Genomic DNA, 25,784 nt, shown 5'->3' on the forward strand with positions numbered 1-25,784 from the left:
GTGTATCTTTATATGTGTATCTTTATATGTGTATCAATATATGTGTATCTATATATGCGTATCTATATATGTGTATCTATATATGCGTATCTATATATGTGTATCTATATATGTGTATCTATATATGTGTATCTTTATATGTGTATCTATATATGTGTATCAATATATGTGTATCTTTATATGTGTATCAATATACGTGTATCTTTACATGTGTATCAATATATGTGTATCAATATATGTGTATCTATATATGTGTATCAATATATGTGTATCTTTATATGTGTATCTATATATGTGTATCAATATATGTGTATCTATATATGTGTATCTATATATGTGTATCAATATATGTGTATCTATATATGTGTATCTATATATGTGTATATAGAAAAATGAAATCTTTAAAACAAACTCATATTCCATTATCAGTAAAAATAAATAAAAATGAATAAAAATAAATAAAAATAAATAAACATCCAATAATTATTTCAAGATGTAAAGTTAAAAATTTAAGTATATATATGAAGAAGTTTATGCAAAATTAAAACGTGCCATGTATACTGACCTTATATAAAGCAGGCATCGGATAGGATCCAACCTTTTCACGGGGAAGATTTTTACCCGATCCAAATTTGGCATCGGCTTTAATCACATCCTACAGAAATTTACATAAAAATATTTTCAATTTAAACATGACAGACTGAAGAAAATGTTATTTCAATTTTAAACGCAACAAACCAACAAAAGTCTTTTTTTTTCTTTTTTTTTTTAACATGGGGGTCACCACTTATCAAAGCCCGAAGGCCACTCAGGGATAAGGGTTATTGCGTGTACAGTAATCAATGAGATAGTATTGTAGTAATCATTACTATTGGGGGTTTTGATAGAGTGTCTTACTTAAGGGGGCGGTTTGTCAGGAGTTTGTTTATGTTGGACTTAAAGACATCCAAGTTGTAGTCAGGTGGGAAACAGGCAAGCAACAGAGAGTTCCACTGGCATGCAGTTCAAAGAAAGAAGCTTTTCTCATGGAATCTACATTTAGATTTAGGCACAGATAGAGAGTGGAGAAAATTATTGACAGTAGTTTCAGCCAGACGGGTGTTTCTCATGAAAGATTGGCGAGGGGGGACGAGGGATTGGAGTTCAGACGAGCACTTGCCATGGAAATAACGACAAAACAAAGACAGGCTCGCAACGTCTCTTCTGTGGGAGAGAGGTTGCAGGGTAGAGAAAAGGGCATCCCCCACTAGACCACAAAGTCTATTTTGTACTCTGTCAAGGCAGGATAGGCTGTTTTTAGCAGCTCCTGCCCAGATGTGGCAGCAGTACTCCATCCTTGGATGTACTTGGCTTTTATATAGATAGAGAATTGCATCATTATTTAAAACTCAAGTGTTATCGATGGAAATATTCTCTGGTAGAGATAGATGGAAGTATGGCTAAAAAAATCACATCACTAATTTAATAACTTTGACGTTTATTTAAATTGATCAAAAGATGAAGTTAAAAAATCGATGTACCTAAAAATGCTGCTTCAAACTTAACTTTTAAGAGAAAATAAATGATAAAAATAAATTTAGATTATTATGTCATGCAAAATGATTTTGAATGTAAAATCGACTTCTTTACAAAAAAATGTAACTAAAAAATAAAGAATATGACATTTGGACAAGTTTTAGTTCTCCTTACACCCTGACTTATATAACATCAAATATGCAAAATTATTATGAAATACGTCTGCATATATATATATATATATATATATATATATATATATATATATATATATATATATATATATGAATACATAGCGTTGACAACAGAGTTCCCAATGGTTTTTATATTTTAATTTGGAATCTATTTTTTTTTTTTTTTACAAGGAAGTCACCACTTATCAAGGCCTGGAAGCCAATTGGGGATAAGGGGTTATTGCGTCTACAGTAATCAATGGGATAGTATCGTAGTAATCGTTAGTATTGGAGATTTTATAAAGTGTCTTACTTAAGGGGGCGGTTCATCAGGAATTTGTTTATGTTGGACTTGAAGACATCCAGGTTGTAGTCAGGTGGGAAACAGGCAAATGGAAGAGAGTTCCACAGGCGGGCACTTCTAAGAAAGAAGCTTTGTTCATGGAATGTACGTTTTCGTTTTGGCACAGATAAATTTTTGCAGGGAAGAGAAAAGGGCATCCCCCACAAAGCCACAAAGTTTAATTTGTACTTTGTCAAGGCAGGATAGGCTGTTTTTAGCAGCTCCTGTCCATATATTTTTTTTTTTTTTTTTTTTTTAATTACATTTTCACCCCAAACAAGGCACATTGCCACTTTGGTGTAGGGGGCTACTATCAGGTTCAGCAACTACTGGGGCACTATGTAGGGACTTGGGCAGCAAGATGTCGGTTCACGTTGCACTTGAACTTCTGCATGTCAGTACATTTAGGGAAGCAGGATCCTGGAATGGAATTCCAGAGTCTAGCGGTTCTGGGGAAGAAACTACTGGAGTAGAAAGATCTTTTACATCTAGGGATCTCTACTGTGTGGGGGTGGGATATGGCAGCAGTACTCCATCCTTGGACGTACTTGGCTTTTATATAGATAGAGAATTGCATCAGCAATGAGATATCTTCTGGAGCGGTAGAAGGATTCCACCATTTTTCCAGTGATCTTGGCAACTGACTTGATGTACGCATTCCATTTCAGGTCAGGAGTAAAGGTCAAGCCCAGAAGCTTATCAAAACATGGAGCTTCCTCTAGATGAGAGCTATCCATTTCAATTGATGCTAGATGGGGATCAGAGCGTTGATGATGTAAAGATAAGAGCTTGGTTTTAGATGTATTAAAAGTAACTAGCCACCTCTTTCCCCACTGTACCACGCGCTCAAGATCAGAGGAGAGAGAATCAGAGAGAACTTTGTCATTTTATGTGTTGCCATAGATGGTTGTGTCATCAGCATAAATGTCAACGAATGATTTAAGTATGTGTTTAGGGAGATCATTGATCTAGATCAGGAAGAGAGTTGGGCCTAAGGTGAACCCCTGAGGGACTCCAGCATTAATACTGTGGGCCTCTGATTTCTGCCCATCAACCACTACTCTTATAAGCCTATCAGAGAGAAATGATTTAATGATCGAGAAAACATTTCCAGTTATACCGTAGCTGAAAATCTTGTGAAGTAGGCCTTTATGCCATACCTTATCGAAGGCCTTTGATATGTCAAGAGCTATTACCCTAGAAAGGAAGCCTTTGTCAAGAGATTCACTAATCCTATGAGATATAACCGTTAGCACATCTGCTGTAGATCTGGCAGAACGGAAACCATATTGCATGTCACTAAGAAGGTTATTTCTACTGAGGTGGTTGACTACTTCTCTATTTAATATGGATTCTAGCAACTTACTCATGACACATAGGAGACTTATTGGTCTGTACTGAGAGGGAGATGACTTATCACCTGAATTCTTAAATACAGGGCATACTGATGAGGTTTTCCATTGTGTTGGGAAGCAATTATCCTTAAGGCAACGCTTAAACAGTTTTGTAAGTATGGGGGCAAGTTCTGGTTGAAGATTTTTCAGCACTATAACTGGAATCAAGGTTCTTGATTAGCTTGGCGACCTCACGCATAGATATTTGTATGTTGCATAGCATGTTGTCTGTTATAGGAGGAAATACGGGAAGTTGATGGCCTTCGTCGCATAGGGTAGAATTAGCTGCAAAGTTCTTGGCAAATAGTTTGGCCTTGTCTGATGCTGACGAGATGACCTCAGGTCCATTGATGATGGTTGGGATAAAACGCACACTTCTGTTCAGGATCCTGTTTGCTATTTGCCAAAACTGGTGGGAACCAAGTCGCTGTTCAGCTACTTTGGATTTAACAGACTGAGCATATAGCTCTCTAGCATTTTTTATTACTCTTTTACAGTGATGCTGGCTGTTAGGGTTTTGTTGGAATTTTTTGGATGGTATGAATTGGTCTATGCCTACAATTAACCATTCAGTCAGGTCTGATACTATAGAGGACACTTCCTTTTTAAACATGGAGTGCAGAGGTAAATCAGATATGAATTACGGAAGCTATCCCAGTCAGCCATAGAGTATCGGTATACAGTACGGTGGAGAGTTACTTCTGAATACTTATTACATTTCATTTTTATCTTAACTGATACAACCAAGTGGTCGGCAGATCCCAGAGGAGACAGAACGGAACATGAACATAGCTCAGGGGAAGTTGTATCGGGCACATGGGTGGGTTTGTGAACAATATGAGTGAGGTCATAGGCAATGGCGAAATCATTACAGAACCTCCCCTCATCATCTGTCTTGTTCGAGTGGGTCAGCCATTCCACATTATGAACATTGAAGTCACCACAAATGTGAATGTTAGCTGAAGGATGAGCAGACAGGATGTGGTCAATTTTCTCAGATATACTCTTAAAGATAGTAACTCCGCTGTTGTGGGAGCGATAGAGGGCAAATATAAATGCAGTGGTGCAAGCAAGTGCAACCCAGAAGCACATATAAGGTAAATTAGGGTGTTCACTGGAGATATCCCTACCACATGGAAATCCATCTTTAATGTAGGTGCATATTGCATGCTCATGGCAATGTTGGGGGTCAGATGTAGATGTTAAATTAGAGTATCCTTTAATTTTCTGAAGATATTTCATGTTGAGGATTTGGGATTTGTGGAACAGGTCGACAGACTTGGTTAGAGCAGGATAGAAAGGGAAAGTAAGAGAGAAGACAGGAATTTTTTTTTTTATAATTCTATTTTGTAATCGTTTTTATTTTCTTTTTCATATTAATTTCTGTTTTTTTTTCTCATAAGAATAAAATTCAAATTCAGAAAAATGACCATTTCGCACGGACACATCAAACACAGTTTAATCACAACCGTTCAACATTTTCCACTTCTTGTGTTTTAAGCCTTTTCAGTTAAGATATTGAAAATCTTTCTGAATGTTGGAAAGAACATCAAGTGAGAACACATTGATTTGTTATTTTTTATTAAAATTGTTAAATTTTATTTCAACAAAACAGAAATTCAGAATTTAAAATGGAAATCTTCATATTTACAGATTAATTCTATCTTCAACAAAAATGTTCAATATTTAAAATAGAGCATCAATATATGAGTGGAATAATATTATGCAAATTATAAATTATGAAATTTATTGTTCATAAATAAGGAATACAAGATAGAAAAGTATATTTAAATTACTAAAAATTACACATAAAATTTAAATTACTATAAATTACACATAAAATAACTCCCACTTGATATAAATGCTAAATTGAACATTTCACTCCTAAACTTTAAAAAAATTTACAAATCCACATAAAATTTATAAAAATTGCAGAATTCACACAAACTTTATAAAAATTAACAAATCCACATGAACTATATAAAAACTAACAAATCTAAAAAAACTTTATAAAAATTAACAAATCCACATAAACTTTATAAAAATTAACAAATCCACATAAACTTTATGAAAATTAACAAATGCACATAAACTTTATAAAAATTAACAAATGCACATAAACTTTATAAAAATTAACAAATCTACAAAAACTTTATAAAAATTAACAAATCCACATAAACTTTATAAAAATTAACAAATCCCACAAAAACTTTATAAAAATTAACAAATGCACATAAACTTTATAAAAATTAACAAATCCACAAAAACTTTATAAAAATTAACAAATCCCACAAAAACTTTATAAAAATTAACAAATCCCACAAAAACTTTATAAAAATTAACAAATCCCACATAAACTTTATAAAAATTAACAAATCCCACATAAACTTTATAAAAATTAACAAATCTACAAAAACTTTATAAAAATTAACAAATGCACATAAACTTTATAAAAATTAACAAATCCACAAAAACTTTATAAAAATTAACAAATCCACAAAAACTTAATAAAAATTAACAAATCCACATAAACTTTATAAAAATTAACAAATCCCACATAAACTTTATAAAAATTAACAAATCTACAAAAACTTTATAAAAATTAACAAATGCACATAAACTTTATAAAAATTAACAAATCCACAAAAACTTTATAAAAATTAACAAATCCACAAAAACTTTATAAAAATTAACAAATCCCACAAAAACTTTATAAAAATTAACAAATCCCACATAAACTTTATAAAAATTAACAAATCCCACATAAACTTTATAAAAATTAACAAATCTACAAAAACTTTATAAAAATTAACAAATGCACATAAACTTAATAAAAATTAACAAATCCACAAAAACTTTATAAAAATTAACAAATCCCACAAAAACTTTATAAAAATTAACAAATCCCACAAAAACTTTATAAAAATTAACAAATCCCACATAAACTTTATAAAAATTAACAAATCCCACATAAACTTTATAAAAATTAACAAATCCCACATAAACTTTATAAAAATTAACAAATCTACAAAAACTTTATAAAAATTAACAAATCCCACAAAAACTTTATAAAAATTAACAAATCTACAAAAACTTTATAAAAATTAACAAATCTACAAAAACTTTATAAAAATTAACAAATCCCACATAAACTTTATAAAAATTAACAAATCTACAAAAACTTTATAAAAATTAACAAATCTACAAAAACTTTATAAAAATTAACAAATCTACAAAAACTTTATAAAAATTAACAAATCCACATAAACTTTATAAAAATTAACAAATCCACATAAACTTTATGAAAATTAACAAATGCACATAAACTTTATAAAAATTAACAAATGCACATAAACTTTATAAAAATTAACAAATCTACAAAAACTTTATAAAAATTAACAAATCCACATAAACTTTATAAAAATTAACAAATCCCACAAAAACTTTATAAAAATTAACAAATCCCACAAAAACTTTATAAAAATTAACAAATCCCACAAAAACTTTATAAAAATTAACAAATCCCACATAAACTTTATAAAAATTAACAAATCCCACATAAACTTTATAAAAATTAACAAATCCCACATAAACTTTATAAAAATTAACAAATCTACAAAAACTTTATAAAAATTAACAAATCCCACAAAAACTTTATAAAAATTAACAAATCTACAAAAACTTTATAAAAATTAACAAATCTACAAAAACTTTATAAAAATTAACAAATCCCACATAAACTTTATAAAAATTAACAAATCTACAAAAACTTTATAAAAATTAACAAATCTACAAAAACTTTATAAAAATTAACAAATCTACAAAAACTTTATAAAAATTAACAAATCTACAAAAACTTTATAAAAATTAACAAATCCCACAAAAACTTTATAAAAATTAACAAATCCCACAAAAACTTTATAAAAATTAACAAATCTACAAAAACTTTATAAAAATTAACAAATCTACAAAAACTTTATAAAAATTAACAAATGCACATAAACTTTATAAAAATTAACAAATCTACAAAAACTTTATAAAAATTAACAAATCTACAAAAACTTTATAAAAATTAACAAATCCCACAAAAACTTTATAAAAATTAACAAATCCCACAAAAACTTTATAAAAATTAACAAATCCACAAAAACTTTATAAAAATTAACAAATCCACAAAAACTTTATAAAAATTAACAAATCCACAAAAACTTTATAAAAATTAACAAATCCACAAAAACTTTATAAAAATTAACAAATCCCACATAAACTTTATAAAAATTAACAAATCCCACATAAACTTTATAAAAATTAACAAATCCCACAAAAACTTTATAAAAATTAACAAATCCACAAAAAACTTTATAAAAATTAACAAATCCCACATAAACTTTATAAAAATTAACAAATCTACAAAAACTTTATAAAAATTAACAAATCCCACAAAAACTTTATAAAAATTTACAAATCCACAAAAACTTTATAAAAATTAACAAATCCCACAAAAACTTTATAAAAATTAACAAATCTACAAAAACTTTATAAAAATTAACAAATCTACAAAAACTTTATAAAAATTAACAAATCTACAAAAACTTTATAAAAATTAACAAATCCCACAAAAACTTTATAAAAATTAACAAATCTACAAAAACTTTATAAAAATTAACAAATCCACAAAAACTTTATAAAAATTAACAAATCCCACATAAACTTTATAAAAATTAACAAATCCCACATAAACTTTATAAAAATTAACAAATCCCACATAAACTTTATAAAAATTAACAAATCCCACAAAAACTTTATAAAAATTAACAAATCCACAAAAACTTTATAAAAATTAACAAATCCCACATAAACTTTATAAAAATTAACAAATCCCACATAAACTTTATAAAAATTAACAAATCTACAAAAACTTTATAAAAATTAACAAATGCACATAAACTTTATAAAAATTAACAAATCCCACATAAACTTTATAAAAATTAACAAATCCCACAAAAACTTTATAAAAATTAACAAATCCCACAAAAACTTTATAAAAATTAACAAATCCCACATAAACTTTATAAAAATTAACAAATCCCACATAAACTTTATAAAAATTAACAAATCCCACATAAACTTTATAAAAATTAACAAATCTACAAAAACTTTATAAAAATTAACAAATCCCACAAAAACTTTATAAAAATTAACAAATCTACAAAAACTTTATAAAAATTAACAAATCTACAAAAACTTTATAAAAATTAACAAATCCCACATAAACTTTATAAAAATTAACAAATCTACAAAAACTTTATAAAAATTAACAAATCTACAAAAACTTTATAAAAATTAACAAATCTACAAAAACTTTATAAAAATTAACAAATCCACATAAACTTAATAAAAATTAACAAATCCACATAAACTTTATGAAAATTAACAAATGCACATAAACTTTATAAAAATTAACAAATGCACATAAACTTTATAAAAATTAACAAATCTACAAAAACTTTATAAAAATTAACAAATCCACATAAACTTTATAAAAATTAACAAATCCCACAAAAACTTTATAAAAATTAACAAATCCCACAAAAACTTTATAAAAATTAACAAATCCCACATAAACTTTATAAAAATTAACAAATCCCACATAAACTTTATAAAAATTAACAAATCCCACATAAACTTTATAAAAATTAACAAATCTACAAAAACTTTATAAAAATTAACAAATCCCACAAAAACTTTATAAAAATTAACAAATCTACAAAAACTTTATAAAAATTAACAAATCTACAAAAACTTTATAAAAATTAACAAATCCCACATAAACTTTATAAAAATTAACAAATCTACAAAAACTTTATAAAAATTAACAAATCTACAAAAACTTTATAAAAATTAACAAATCTACAAAAACTTTATAAAAATTAACAAATCCACATAAACTTTATAAAAATTAACAAATCCACATAAACTTTATGAAAATTAACAAATGCACATAAACTTTATAAAAATTAACAAATGCACATAAACTTTATAAAAATTAACAAATCTACAAAAACTTTATAAAAATTAACAAATCCACATAAACTTTATAAAAATTAACAAATCCCACAAAAACTTTATAAAAATTAACAAATCCCACAAAAACTTTATAAAAATTAACAAATCCCACAAAAACTTTATAAAAATTAACAAATCCCACATAAACTTTATAAAAATTAACAAATCCCACATAAACTTTATAAAAATTAACAAATCCCACATAAACTTTATAAAAATTAACAAATCTACAAAAACTTTATAAAAATTAACAAATCCCACAAAAACTTTATAAAAATTAACAAATCTACAAAAACTTTATAAAAATTAACAAATCTACAAAAACTTTACAAAAATTAACAAATCCCACATAAACTTTATAAAAATTAACAAATCTACAAAAACTTTATAAAAATTAACAAATCTACAAAAACTTTATAAAAATTAACAAATCTACAAAAACTTTATAAAAATTAACAAATCCCATAAAAACTTTATAAAAATTAACAAATCCCACAAAAACTTTATAAAAATTAACAAATCCACAAAAACTTTATAAAAATTAACAAATCCACAAAAACTTTATAAAAATTAACAAATCCACAAAAACTTTATAAAAATTAACAAATCCACAAAAACTTTATAAAAATTAACAAATCCCACATAAACTTTATAAAAATTAACAAATCCCACATAAACTTTATAAAAATTAACAAATCCCACAAAAACTTTATAAAAATTAACAAATCCACAAAAACTTTATAAAAATTAACAAATCCCACATAAACTTTATAAAAATTAACAAATCTACAAAAACTTTATAAAAATTAACAAATCCCACAAAAACTTTATAAAAATTAACAAATCCACAAAAACTTTATAAAAATTAACAAATCCCACAAAAACTTTATAAAAATTAACAAATCTACAAAAACTTTATAAAAATTAACAAATCTACAAAAACTTTATAAAAATTAACAAATCTACAAAAACTTTATAAAAATTAACAAATCCCACAAAAACTTTATAAAAATTAACAAATCTACAAAAACTTTATAAAAATTAACAAATCCACAAAAACTTTATAAAAATTAACAAATCCCACATAAACATTATAAAAATTAACAAATCCCACATAAACTTTATAAAAATTAACAAATCTACAAAAACTTTATAAAAATTAACAAATCCCACAAAAACTTTATAAAAATTAACAAATGCACATAAACTTTATAAAAATTAACAAATCTACAAAAACTTTATAAAAATTAACAAATCCCACATAAACTTTATAAAAATTAACAAATGCACATAAACTTTATAAAAATTAACAAATCCCACAAACTTTATAATTATTCACACTTTTTGTCCCAGTTTTGCAGTAGAATTTTCAATCTAATTTTCCCCAGAGCTATAAATCCACCCGATTCGAATATTTTTACACCAAGTTTATGGATGTATCAATATCAGCACTATGGATTTACAAATTTCATCAATTTTCAACCAAATTCATTGAATGGATCTTATTATTGTTTGACTAAATTGTAAATTGACATCAATTTTTATATCCTTTTTTACATTACTTTAGCTTTACTTTTTTTTCAAACTTCACAACTTTCAACTTTTTGCACAACATTATAGCAAGTTTATAAAAATTCTTATGCAAACTATTTTCCTCAAAAGAAAAAAATATCACAACTTTTTAAGCTTCATGGAATAAGGAAATTATTCACTATCCTGTATTTTTTATCCGTGAAGAACATATGTGTGTATATATATAAACAAATTTTTTACGGGAGCTGGAAAATGGTAGGTGCCCTCAACACAAGCTAGGAAGAGGTTCAGGAACTCTACAAAGAATAATTTAAAAGTCTTACAAATCGACATCGACACATGGGAAGAACTTACTCTGCAAAGGCCGAAGTGGCGAAAGCTTGTACGTGAAATTTGTGATGCTCTAGAGAAAAGAAAGCTGGCACACAGCAATCTGAAGTGAGAGCTTCGCAAAGGTTTAATTGATGGTCTTAACCATGACACACAGAGCTGGAAATGTGACACTTGTGAACGAGTGCTTTTGTCAAAAGCTGGCTTCATCAACCACCTTAATTCGCACGAAACTCCTGTTCAGGTCAACTTTGCATCTGTTAGTCCGAACCAAACAATCTGTTTAGCATGCAGCAAAGTTTGCAAGTCTACTGCTGGTTTGAGACGACATGTGATTGTTCACAGGAATACTCTTCAACCTCCAGAGGAAGTCAACTCGATGGAAATTGTTCAATTTGTATGTCACATCTGCTTCAAGATGTGCAAATCTGCGGCGGGAGTGCAGAGTCATCTGAGATGGCATGGACGACAAGATTGGGAGAACTCAATGTGACGGCAATCATCTGGAAAGATGCAGCAATCATCATTCATATATATATATATGTGTGTGTGTGTGTGTGTGTATATATATATATATATATATATATATATGCACATATTTGTGTGTATATATATATGTGTGTGTATATATATATATATTCATACACACACATATTTGTGTATATGTATATATATATGTATATATATATATATATATACATATACACACACACATATATATATATATATATATATATATACATACACACATATTTCTGTATATATATGTGCGTGCGTGTATGTTTTATTTTCTAGAAGACAAAAAAATTAGGCAAAAATGTAAATAAAATAAATAAAAAAGAAGAAAAACAAAAAATAAAATACCAACCATTTTTTTATCTTTATATTTCAATTTGCATCTCACAACAATTTCATCATAAGTTCTGGGATTGAGTAAGGCAGGATCTTCTGTTTGATCATCTTCCGCCTCTTCTTTGATTTTGACAGGAATAACATCCGTCTCGTAAAGTAACTGCGACAGAATGCAAAAGAGGAAATCGGAACAATGAATGCATCAGATGTTCATTTTTCAATCTGGTATACTCGATCACATTATTGCAAGTCTGTCTTAAGTTACACCCCCCCTCCCCCCTCACTTCAGAAAAATGGTAATAAGACCCCCCCCCCCCCCGGTGACACTGATGAGTTTTATGAGGAAGCAATAAAGTTATATCCCTTAGATAATTGGTTGTTTGCAGTTGATGAACAAAGAAGATCATCATTATCATGTTTAATGGGTGTTTTACATGTGTTGGACTTCTTTTAGAAGTTAATTTTGAAACTAATTTATCTCTGCCCAGGTCTTTATCCTTCTTTCTCTTAAGTTCATCCTTATCACTTCCTCACATGTTTTTCTTGATTTTCTGTGAACTGAACCTGCTACTTCAACTGTTCTATATCTAATTCAACAATTATCATCCATTCCTTCAATGTGACCATACCAGCAAAGTCTCCTGTTCTACAAACATCCCCTATATTGTCCAGATTTAATCTTCCTCTGAGGTCATCAGATCTAAGTGAGTTTTTCACACTCACAATACACATCCACAGTATCGTTGTGATATCAATTGCCTCTACACAACGCACATTCACAACCTCATTTCCATACATCATCAGACCGCATTTACTTGCATATCAAATATTTCACTCAGCGAGAAAAACTACCTACAAGGTTATGTTCTTTGGTTTATTGCTTGTCTAGAGCAGGGTTTCCCAACCTTCAGGACATCATGGAGCCCTTGAGCAGGGCAAAGGTTTTTCTCAGAGCACTAACAAGACAATTTCTAAAATAAATATGAAAAATATTAATTTCAAATTTTAACTCATACTTGTTCATTAGTTGTTCCTGTCCATGATTTTATTATATTTTCATGTTTGCGACCATTTTTTTTGTTGCATTTTTTGTTTATTTTTTTAATTTTTCATGAACCATCCTGAAACTCTTTACATTTTCTGTAGTTATGTATCATATTTCTTTCCAGTAAAAAAGATCAATAATTAAATGTTTACAGCCATTTAATTTTTTTCTATATAAAGCATTTGGTATTCTTTAATAAACGGCTTCCAGAGCCCTTCAGCCTCACTCGTAGAGCCCACTTTGGGAAAGCCTGGTCTATAGTCGAAAGCATTCATGGTCTGCATGTCAAATAGATGTGTACAAAGAAGAAGGACAAAAAATGATGCTGATCTGTTGAGTTTAGAGGGAAAGAGTGATATTAATGGCTTAACATTAATATTCACAGGCAACATGAATTGGAGCAAATACATTGAAGCCATTACCAATGTTGCAGATGGGCTCTCTCTACCGTGCTAGAAAATTACTCACACCTAATAGTATTCTATATTTCTACAAAGCCACCATTTGCATACCATGCATGGAGTATTGTTGTCAAATCTGTGCTGGTTCATCTGCCGCTTGTCTATCGCTCTTAGACACAATCCAAAAAAGTCTCCAACCTAATAATGAGTCAAAGTCTCCAACCTAATAATGAGTCAAATTCCATTCTCTGTGCCATCATAATATTGCATTCCTATATTTAACAAGTATTTAATGGAATGTGCTCCAACAAATTCATAGCATTTGTGGCCATTTAATGTAAATACCGACTAAACTGATAAACAGCAAAATTTCACCTCTTCCCTGTTGAGGTACCTAGATGGCAGTTTCTTTCCTTGAACTGCAAAACTGAAATTCTCATTCAGTTTCTCGTTTGCCTGACTGTACTGACATACAGAAGTTCAAGTGTAATATGAACAGACATTTTGCTGCTCAACTTCTAAAAATTGTCCCTGTAGATATGATCCCAAATAGTAGCCCTTACGTCCAACTGGCAATATGCCTTATTTGATGTGGATAAGAGTGAATAAAGAAGAGGCTTCATCATGTCGAGATAGGAAATAGACTCAGGTATGATAAAGTATTTAGAGCGATAGAGAGAACTGATTTACAAGAAGCAGAAAGAGCAATGGATTTAATATATGAACTTTAAGAAAGTTTTGATAAGAAAGTTTCAGTTAATTTTTCCTCGAGAGCAGAGCCATCCATGAGAATCGCAGAAAGAAAAGTGACACATTTTTGAAAGACATAAGGTTTGTTAGTAACAGGATTAAAAAAACCATTTCTTATCCCAATCCATAATTGAATCCAGATCAATTCAAAGATCAACTGCATATTTTATCTGATCCGAGAAAGATGGTTGAAAAGCAACACCAAAATAGAGGGTGGTGTCATCAGCATAAATGTTAATTTTCTTTTTTTTTTTTTTTTCTTTTTTTTTTTATTACTTTTTCACCCCAAACAAGGCGCATTGCCACTTTGGTGTAGGGAGCTACTATCAGGGGCAGCAACTACTGGGGCGCTATGTTGGGATTTGGGCAGCAAGATGTCAGTTCACGTTGCACTTGAACTTCTGCATGTCAGTACAGTTGGGGAAGCAGGAACTTGGAATGGAATTCCAGAGTCTAGCGGTTCTGGGGAAGAAACTACTGGAGTAGAAAGATCTTTTGCATCTAGCAATCTCTACTGTGTGGGGGTGGGATTTAGCTGCCTGTCGGGTTTGTCGAGGGTGTCTACGTCATGGGGGCACAAGTGTCTGCAGTTCGTCAGAGCATTTCTGAATAATATTTTATGGAAGGTTGTTTATATAGTAAAAAGAAACAGTGTTGGACCTAGGATTAAGTCTCGAGGAACATCAACATTGATCAAACAGCTTTGAAATGTGAAACACAATTTAATACAAACGCTAGTGCAGAGAAAATCCAACTTGACCTTTCAGTCGATGCTGTTTTTGTGGCCCTGGATCTCGTATGTGTCAATTTGTGGTGCCAATTTATCCACTGAAATCCTAAAATAACATCCCCAACGGGGAATTCCCTTTGGTTCAAAATTTTTTTCTAAATCAATTACAGTTGATGAAACCATATTACGAGAAAAGCATAAGGAAAAAAAAGATGAAAATAATTTTATTTTAACAGAAGAATCTTAAGAATATTTGCATTTTCAATATTTTTTCAAACTAAAAAATTGTTTAATATGAAGATTTGTTTGATATTGAGTTAAAAAAAATACTTACATGTCTTCGATACATTAATTTCTTTGACTTGTTTCCTCTCCATAAGTTCATACATTTGAACAACATTAGTGTCCCCGTGCTATCACACGTGACAGCGACATTTAACCAGCTTGAATGTGTCACATCCTGCAAAAAAGACGTCAAGTAATTCTATGATTCAGTCTATTTAATATTTATGAGGATGTTTTTTTATGATATCGTTAAATTATTAATTAAACCAAATTTGTTATAAAAAATTCCAATTAATTGGTTTTAATCTCTAGAAAATTATTAAATATAAATAGCTTCCAAAGCTTTCTAAATTTAACATACAAGGATATGCTAAGAATTTTAAAGCCAAAAATGATTTTCTATTTGAAAACAATAATTTTTTCCTTTAAAGATGATGATAATCCAATGTTGGAGTGAATTTTATGAACAGTTAAATGTACTTGCGAAGATGGTAAAAAAAAAGGAAAACTCACCCAAATGCAAGCATTATGCCACATAACAGAACGCCGTCCATATAAATCTGGCATACAATAACCAGCATCTTGGTAGTAAGCGCAACAGTGGTCGAAGCTGAAAGCAAACATGACTATTATTAATGGACTAAAAAATTAGGCAACACAGTGAGTAACATGAACATTTATTTTTTGGTTCCCCGAGAAAATGAGGGGGGGGGGGGGTTGTAAATTCACCCTTGTCTGTTCGTCCGCACTTTTCTCAATAACTACGGCTTGGAATTTTTTGAAATTTTGCACAAACATTAAACATGATATGAGTAAAAAAGTAACAACAGATTTTCCAAGAAAACTCTGGTTGCCTCCCTATGGGTGCCTTTTGATTTAAAATGGCTAAGATTGACACTTTTGTGCTTATTAAAAAAATAATTGATGCATTGGATTTTTATAAAACTTTCTGAAAAGTTGTAACTAGCTGATTTCTATATAATTTTGTTTGTCTATACTTCGCGATAACTCTTGGGTGTGTGTCAGGGGTTCTTTTAGGGCTAATAAAAACATTCCGTTTTTGGGACTTTTTTACCATATTTGTCCAAAATTTTCTGTGTATGTCTATTTAGCAGTTTTGTCATGGTGCTGAACTCAAATTTAAATATGATAAAACCTTGGGGGTTTTGGGGGCTAAATGAGGGGGGGGGGCAAATGATGGACTTAGTCATTTCTTTTTTTTGCATGATGCAGAACTCAAATTTACATATGTTATGGCCTAAAACTACACGGGTTGTACATTTTCACCAGGATTTGACATCCCCTGGGGACTTCTGAAGCTAAATGGGGGAGTGGGGGGGGGAATGCTGAACTTAGTCATTTTTTATGCGTCGTTCGCTGTGCACACACGGGGGACCACGCATGCTTCACTTGTTATTATTAAACTTTATGATGAAGCAGCACATAATATCAATTTAATAGAAAAGAAAAATTGCAAAAATTGTATTCTATTGTTATACATATTTTGGCTGATCATTTGCTTGAAAAAATTTTTTTCATTGATCTTGAAAAAATTTTTTTCATTGATCTTGAAAAAAATTTTTTTCATTGATCTTGAAAAAAATTTTTTTCATTGATCTTGAAAAAAATTTTTTTCATTGATCTTGAAAAAAATTTTTTTCATTGATCTTGAAAAAAATTTTTTTCATTGATCTTGAAAAAAATTTTTTTCATTGATCTTGAAAAAAATTTTTTCATTGATCTTGAAAAAAATTTTTTTCATTGATCTTGAAAAAAACTTTTTCATTGATCTTGAAAAAAATTAGTTGTCTTCTGCTCGTGATTTACACAACACAAATAAATTATATTAATACAAATAATACTGCGTCAAATCTGAATGAATTACTGTTATTATTACTGATCCTTGCAGGAGTGCTACATGGTGGATGAACAGTAGGCCAGCTTCCTTTTGGTGAGGTTGTGGGCAACTATCTGGATAACATCAAAGCTTTTCCCTATCCAATCAAAGGTACTGTCAGTCCATTTCTGCCTGCACTGTTTTCTTTTTCCTTAGACTGTTTCTTGCATCTTTTCTGAGCATGTTATGTGCCCATACCATCTGAGTTTCCTCTTTTTCCCCCCGATAGTGACACACTTGATATGTAACTTCATTGTTGATGACATGGTTCTTGCATGAGATGCAAAGAAGTCTTGAATGAATTACCTCCCTTTAATTTTGTATATTCACAGCATTATGGTTGTGCTATGGTTTTATGGCATGTCAATCATCATTGGGTCATTTTATGTCAAAATCATCCATAATTTGTAGATTAATTGGAATTCAAAGACATTTTTATTACAAAACAATTGAGATTTTGTCTTGAGCAGGTCTGTCCAGCATGTTTATAATCTCATAGTGTGTAAACTATGTTGGCTAGACCATGTGCACAGCATCTCCAAAAATCTCTTGTATGGGGAGCTAGTCACTGGAAGGAGACCCACTAAATGCCACAGCTGCGATACTTCAATGAAGTGTGATATGGAAGCTGTGGACATCAACAGCGTTGGCAACTAATCGACTCAAATTGAAAGGAACCCTGGCCAAACTCATCAAATAAAGGTAGGAAAAAATGACACGTCAGCACAAAGAGGCGAGCTTGTAAAAATCAAAGAAGCAGCTAGCAGAGAGAGAACATGCAATTTCTTTAACAGAGATTGTCACTTCAGCATCGACCTCTACAGTAAAAAATGTTGATGCTCCTATGAAGCAGAAAACTGGGATGTGATCATGGTTAACCTTGACCAATGGAGGCCTACAAGGCACCGATTTTCCCAAATGGTTAACCATTTAGTACCAGCTGAGCTCAACACTGCTTAACTCAATACTGGCTTTACAGAAACCAATCTAAATAAGGGAGAGATAAGTGCAATCACTACACAAATATTACGATCATTATTATTATTATTATTATTATTACGATTATTATTATTATTACGATTATTATTATTATTACTATTATTATTATTATTATTACTATTATTATTATTATCATTATTATTATTATTATTACTATTATTATTATTATTACTATTATTATTACTATTATTACTATTATTACTATTATTATTACTATTATTATTACTATTATTATTATTATTACTATTATTATTATTATTATTATTACTATTATTATTATTACTATTATTATTACTATTATTATTATTACTATTACTATTATTATTATTACGATTATTATTATTATTATTATCATTACTATTATTATTACTATTATTACTATATTATTAAGCAGATGTGGAAATGATTTTTGGGACTCTTACTAATCCTGACTGAAAGATACGTTTTAAACGAGAGATAAGTCATATTTTTTAGATTTTTCAAACTACTGTTCTCATCTCGGGTGTTATTTGCACAATGTTTTGGCCAATTATAACCTCTGACCTTCTCCAGGTGTATCTTGACAATGGCTCTTATGAGTGAATGGTGGAAGAAAGGTTTTGTTCTATTTTTTTTTTCAACAAATCGTTAGAATTAAAACTGTGTGATGTGCTTATGAAATGGAAAGAGCATCGAGAGTTAAATCATTTTAAAATTTTTTTTTTTTTTAGAAATCTTGGGTGTTTGTGCAGAATAGTGATTTCCAAACAAATGCATTTCACATGAAAATATACTTACATGTCAAAATAAGTATAAATTCCAAAAATGACAGAAAATGATCCGGTAGAAAACTAAGTACAAGTAAAACTAAAACTATTGAGTTTATTGTGTTTTAATGTAAAAAAGTTCGCAAAAATCCAGGGGAGGTAATTGCAATTGATCAATTTGACAATCCACCATTCCAAAATACAAAATGTCAGATCATTATTGTGGATGATTTTTTGTAAAAACTGGATCGAGCACATCTATTGACTCATTTTTCATAATTTTTGGAACTTATACTATTTTTGACATGCCATGTAAGTACGTAATGTTTTCACCTGAAATATGTTTGTTTTAAAATCCACTATTCTGTAAAAGTAGCAAATTTTGCAATAGAAATAGAATTTTGCAGAATCTATAATTTATACAAAATATTTGGAAAATCTTGTAATGTATTAATTTTAAGGTAATCTTAATATTAGATTTCAGTTTCTACATAAACTGCATTACAATTCCACTTTGAATTGTCAAACTTCATTTTTGTTTTTAAATAAATACATTTATGTGCATTTAATGCGAATTACTTAGAAACTATTGATTTCTGAAGATTTTTAGTGCCATATTCTGATTCCTTACACAAAAATACATGGAAAATTTTATTACTTAATATTATGCTTTTATACATATTTTTACACAATTCGTTGCGGTAGACTTTTTTTTTTATTATTATTACATTTTCACCCCAAACAAGGCACATTGCCACTTTGGTGTAGGGGGCTACTATCAAGGGCAACAACTACTGGGGTACTATGTTGGGATTTGGGCAGCAAGATGTCGGTTCATGTTGCACTTGAACTTCTGCATGTCAGTACAGTTGGGGAAGCAGTGGCCTGGAATGGAATTCCAGAGTCTAGCGGTTCTGGGGAAGAAACTACTGGAGTAGAAAGATCTTTTACATCTAGGGATCTCTACTGTGTGGGGGTGGGATTTAGCTGCCTGTCGCGTTTGTCGAGGGTGTCTACATCGTGGGGACACAAGTGTCTGCAGTTCGCCAGAGCATTCACCATTAAAATACTTGTAGAACAGGCAGAGGGATGCAACATTACGTCAATGGGACAGAGGCTGAAGCTTAGATGCCAGTTCAGTGCCTATCAGATTTGCGACTCTCTTTTGAACCTTGTCTAGGAGCGAGAGACTAGTAACAGATGCACCAGCCCAGATGTGACAGCAATACTCCATACATGGGTGAATGGTGGCATTATAGAAGTACAGGATACTTTCGGGTGTTAGTAGTTTTCTAGCACGGTAGAGAGAGCCTACCTTCTTCGCAGCGGCCCTGGCAACGCTTTCAATGTAATTGTTCCAACTCATGTATCCTGTGAACGTTAGGCCAAGCAGTTTCAAAGGCTTGCGCGTTTGCCGACATAAATTAATAAAATATGTACCGATTTATATATATATATATATATATATATATATATATATATATATATATATATATACACAACCGTAAACTTTATTTAAAACAAGAAAAAATATTTATAGATTTTTTTTACAGCCAATAGCTTTTGTGAAAAATGTATAAGACCGTATGTGCGCATAGTTGACATTTGTCAATCAAGTGGATCTAAGGTTAAGGTTTAAAGTTGTTACCGAGATAATTCATGATTGTAGAGTTTGTTCATGATTTGCAATGTTTGGGCTTACCTCAATAAAGCTGGATAGTAAATGAAAATTCATCTCATAACAGAATCATTTGTAAAACACACTTGGAGCGCACATATCCTAGTCGCATACTACTCGAGGAAGGAAAAAGAGAGAAACTGATATCGCCATCTACCAACTAAAACATTCGACAAGGGCAATAATTGAATGCGTCTCAAAACTGAAAGTGTTGTGCATTGTGTCCGCGTGTTCACTATACATGAAACGAGCTAATGTGTCTTTTTTACAAGTATTTTAATGGAATGCGCTCTGATGAACTCATTGCACTTGTGTCTCATTGACGTACATATCCCCGACAAACTCATTTAGCAGCAAAATTACACCCCTTTACTGTTGAGGTCCCTAAATGCCAAAAAGCTTTCTACTTTAATAGCTTCTTCTCTCAAACAGCTAGACTTTGGAATTCCCTTCTTGCTACCTGCTTCCCTAACTGTACTGATATGCAGAAGTTTAAATGTAATGTTAACCAATCTTAATCTTTCTTAGGCATGGTCTCAATTAGTAGCTCCTTACATCCAAGTAGCGATATGCCTTGTTTGGGGTGAAGGTGTGTAAAAAAAAAAAGAATTAGTCCACCGGGCAAATAAATTCCTCGTAATATATAATAATCAATAGAGGATTGATTCTATAATAATACATATGAAATCTGCATAAATAAAAATGTCGTGTTGAAGTGCATTGCACGACCAAGCAATAAGCTTATATAACAAATTTCATTACTTGATATTTAGTTTTTACACATAACATTTATATTAAAAATGTGACAAAATTCATAGTCTTAAAAGGGAAAAATATCTATGTACGGCATTATCGAGATATTTGATTTCAAAGTTTTTCATTACTGAATCATGTTTACATACCAGAACGCATCGTCTTGAGCAACAACAACACCGTTCCATGGCTGCACCCATCTGGCATTCATACATTGGCAGAATTTCTCGCAGCAGAATGGGAAGCTAGTATCGGAACTTTTCCAGAATTTCACATCACGGTCGGCTCCACAAGTCGCAAATGTATCATGGACAGTCTGTGACCAGCACACGGCTCGTACTTCACTCAAGTGACTTTTGAAACAACGGATCGGGTAGAGAAACACATCAGACATATCCATGCTTATACTTGTTCTTAACAAGGGTGACTGCGTTTTCAAGTCCCAAAGTCGAGTGGCACCTGTAAAGGAAATGACAGAAAAAAATTCAGGTGTGATATTATTAGTGTGTCCCCCCCCCTCTCCCATTTGTTGGGAAGTGTAAAAAACGAAGAAACAATATAACAAAAAAGAGGATGTTTACCAACAAAACAAAGGATAGAAGTTATTTACAGAGTTACATAAAAGAAAGCTTGAGTGGGATTATTGATCCGGATGTGGCGGTGATGAGAACAATGGATCAGTCATATTTTAGAGTTGGTTTATGACGACGAGTTTCACGAGAGTTAGGGACGATTTGCATAGTCTTGGGTTTGTGACAGCTGACGACAGTTACAGTGGAATAGTTGCAAGTTTGACAGTTAAATGCAAGTTATGGCTCAGGGCAGATCAAAATGAGCTGAAAGCAACTGACAAACACGGACTCAACAGATTACTATGCAGATGTGAATCTTAAACATTCTGAGGGTCGTTTTCTGTGATGGTGTCACACACACACCCAGAGTCAAACTGACATCCACAAAATGTGTTTTCTGCACTTTCTTTAATGTTTTCTTTCTATACTTGGAAACCACTGCAAGCCTCCCCCCACCCCTTCCCCAGTTTACACAGTTAAACGATACAACTGACTAATGGATTACATTGGATACATAATTGACAGTTTTTACTCATGCCAAACACAGATGGTTATATATTGGGGAAGGAGGATATCGATGTACAAGAGATCACCATATATATATATATATATATATATATATATATAAATATGTACTGTTTGCTGGTTCATTATATCAACAAAAAACCATCACAGCTAATAACAGGTATGCATTCACAGAGAGTACAAGAGAAAGGGACATGAGTAGCGTTTAAGCAGAGAAGCAAGAAAACAGAGTAATTCACATGTATGCATCTATGAGAAAGAGTTTGTCATATCAGTTGAGAGAGAGAAAAGAGAAAGAGAAATGTTTGCATGTTTTTAAAGTATGCAAATATATTTTTCTTTATTTACCAAACACATATTATTAATCTGTACGATCTACCATTTCCATATTTCAACAAAAATCATCACATCTGGTTTTTCACTATTATCTAAAAAACAGCAAGACATTCACACACTCACAGAGTAATTCACGTGTGTTCATGAATGATGCCTTTGCATCAGTGGTCAACAATCAGGTCGTCTTTTGTTATTCACTCGCTGTAACTGTCTGGTGTTGCCCAGGAGTTTTCTTTTAACTTGAATCCTTATTTTTGCCTGCCGAGTGTGCCTGAACCCCAATATTAACCATAAGTGTACAAAATAATAAAAATTCAAACATATTGACTTCTTAATTATCTATTGAATTTTAACAGGTCTTTTTAGGAAAAATTAATAATAGAAAAAAAGCATATTTCAAGATGTTTTAGTTTGTGCATCGAGTATCCAGCACCACGACTCTCTTTTGGACAAGATGCAAAAATATAAGTCCCACACTGTCCAACACGTATCGCAGCAGTGTTGCATCTCAGTTTTTCAAGCACTTTATAGAATGTGTTTTGATGAACTTATTGCACTTGTACCTCCCCACCCCCACCCAATTAGTAGCAAAATCCCACCTCTTCACTATAAAGGTGTCTCGTTGCCAGAAAATTTTCTACTCTTAATAACTTCTTCCATCGAATGGCTTATCTTGGATTCACTTCCTGTTCCTCTAACAGTGCCAACAAATTTAAATTCAACGTGAACAAACATATTGCTGCTTGTTCCCACCCAGGTTATCCTCAATAAATCTGACTCCTATCACAGTATCCCCTATGCTTCAATCGCAATATGCCTCGTTTGGGATCATACATAAAAAAATATTTACCATCAGCATATCCAGCCACAATGAATCTGCGGTCTTCTCCATGTTGCCAATCAACACATAAGCAACAACTGCCTGCACTTCCTGGAATAATACAAACAAGTTTCAAATGTAAAAAATAAATAAACAATCATAAAAAAACAATTATAAAAAAAATGGTTAATCAAATTCTAAGATTGAGAATGAAGATTACATAAAATTTGTTAAAATCGAAACGAGGTCATCTTTTAATAGAATAAATTATATATGTTGAGTGAAGATCTGGTTGGATAAACAGATATTCACATCCCAATTGTAATTACAGTTGAATTTTTTAACTCTGCATAGAAAAAAAGTCTTTACTTCAAAATGCTTCTTTTTTTAAATGGTTTTATAGTTAATAAAACCATCTTATAATTAATAAATATGTTTCTAAGTTTTTTATTGGAAATTTGGTTTCATATAATAAAAAATATATTTTAAAACTTTACATTAAAAATAGTCTTTACTTTCATATGATTTTTAATATCTTCTAATAAAAACAGTTTTTAGGCTTTCACATTGAAATGTTTTTTTAAGTTTACATCAAAATTATTTTTTTTTAATTTAAAAGTATTTTTTTTTTAATATGTAAAAAAAAAACATTCAAAAGTTAAGACTATTTTTTACGTAAACTTTAAAATACATTTTTAAAATAAAGACTATTATTATTTTTTTTAAAGACTATTTATTTTATGTAGAGTTTTAAAATTACACTGGAATTACGTAAGTATTAATCAACTTTTCCTTGGTACATACCTGCAAGACCTCTGCTAAATAGAAAGCAGAAATCAAAAAGAAACAGCCAATTTAACATAAACAACTTGGAATGACTTCATCAGTCTGCCCCATATTTAAAAATTACAGAGATCAGTCAGTGGAGGAAATTGTGTTTGCAGCTTGACAAGTGTATTTTGTGAAATTTGACAAGGGGGGGGGGCATATATTGAAGCTCAGATGATCACTTGCCATGAAAATAATAATAGACCAGAGATAGGCTTGCAATGTCTCTTCTGTAGAAAAGAGTTTACAGGAAAGACAAAAAGGACATCACTTACTAGGTTTCCAAGCCAGTTTTGAACGTTGTCAAAGCAGGATAGGATGCTCACACCAGCTCCTTCCCATATATATGGCAATAATACTTAATTTTAGGACATATCTGATACTTAACCTATGAACTGGACTGCATGGATGTCTGTCGGAACAACAAGAACAATCTGATAATCTTGGGCGATGATGGATGACACATGCGGAATTATGAGAAAAAAGTTGCGCAATCCCCAACCACACTTCTTCTAAATTGGCAGCATGTGATTCCAGTTGCAACAAAAAGTGTCGGACAACTGGAAACAATACTGAGATAAGCAGAGAATTTTTTTTTTTTTTTTTTTTTTTTTACAAAGGCATCACCACATTATCAAGGCCCAGAGGCCACTCAAGGATAAGGGTTAAAGAGTGTACAGTAGAAATTGGTCAATATAGTAATCATTAGTAATGAAAATTTGGTAAATTTAATAACTTATATGGAACGGCTCATCAAGAACTTATTTACTTTAGACTTGAACACAACCATATTGTAGTCAGCCGGAAAGCAGGAAAACGGAAGACAATTCCACAGGCGTGCAGTTCTAAGAAAGAAGCTTTGTTCATGGAATCTACGTTTAGGTTTAGGCACAGATAAAGAGTGGGGGAAATTATTGATAGTGTTTACAGCTAGACGAGTGTTTCTTGTGAAAGTTTGGCGAGGGGGGACCATAGATTGAAGCTCAGTTGAACACTTTCCATGAAAATAACGATACATCAGAGACAAACTCGCAACATCTCTTCTGTGAGATAGAGGTTGCAAGGAGGAGAAAAGGACATCTCCTACGAGGCTACGAAGTCTATTTTGAACTCTATCAAGGCAGGACAAGTCCTTTCTAGCAGCTCCTGCCCAGATGTGGCAACAGTATTCCATCCTTGGACGAACCTGGCTCTTATATAGGTAGAGAATAGC

At 30.8% G+C, this 25,784-nt stretch overlaps 1 protein-coding gene across 1 annotated transcript in view; it reads right to left on the minus strand.

Moving 5' to 3' along the window:
- LOC145279590 (uncharacterized) overlaps positions 1-25,784 on the minus strand; it is a 92,876-nt gene that overhangs the window by 7,991 nt on the left and 59,101 nt on the right. Inside the window, exons 13-18 of the mRNA XM_080130755.1 lie at positions 23,774-23,854; positions 21,640-21,949; positions 15,931-16,027; positions 15,467-15,592; positions 12,223-12,366; positions 566-655 (exon numbers count right to left, since the gene is read on the minus strand). Coding sequence (XP_079986881.1) covers positions 566-655; positions 12,223-12,366; positions 15,467-15,592; positions 15,931-16,027; positions 21,640-21,949; positions 23,774-23,854 — 848 coding nt within the window. The remainder of the gene's footprint in view (positions 1-565; positions 656-12,222; positions 12,367-15,466; positions 15,593-15,930; positions 16,028-21,639; positions 21,950-23,773; positions 23,855-25,784) is intronic.

The sequence above is a fragment of the Euprymna scolopes genome, chromosome 7 (assembly GCF_053919585.1).
Source record: "Euprymna scolopes isolate OS-2025 chromosome 7, ASM5391958v1, whole genome shotgun sequence".
Lineage (NCBI taxonomy): Eukaryota > Metazoa > Mollusca > Cephalopoda > Sepiida > Sepiolidae > Euprymna > Euprymna scolopes.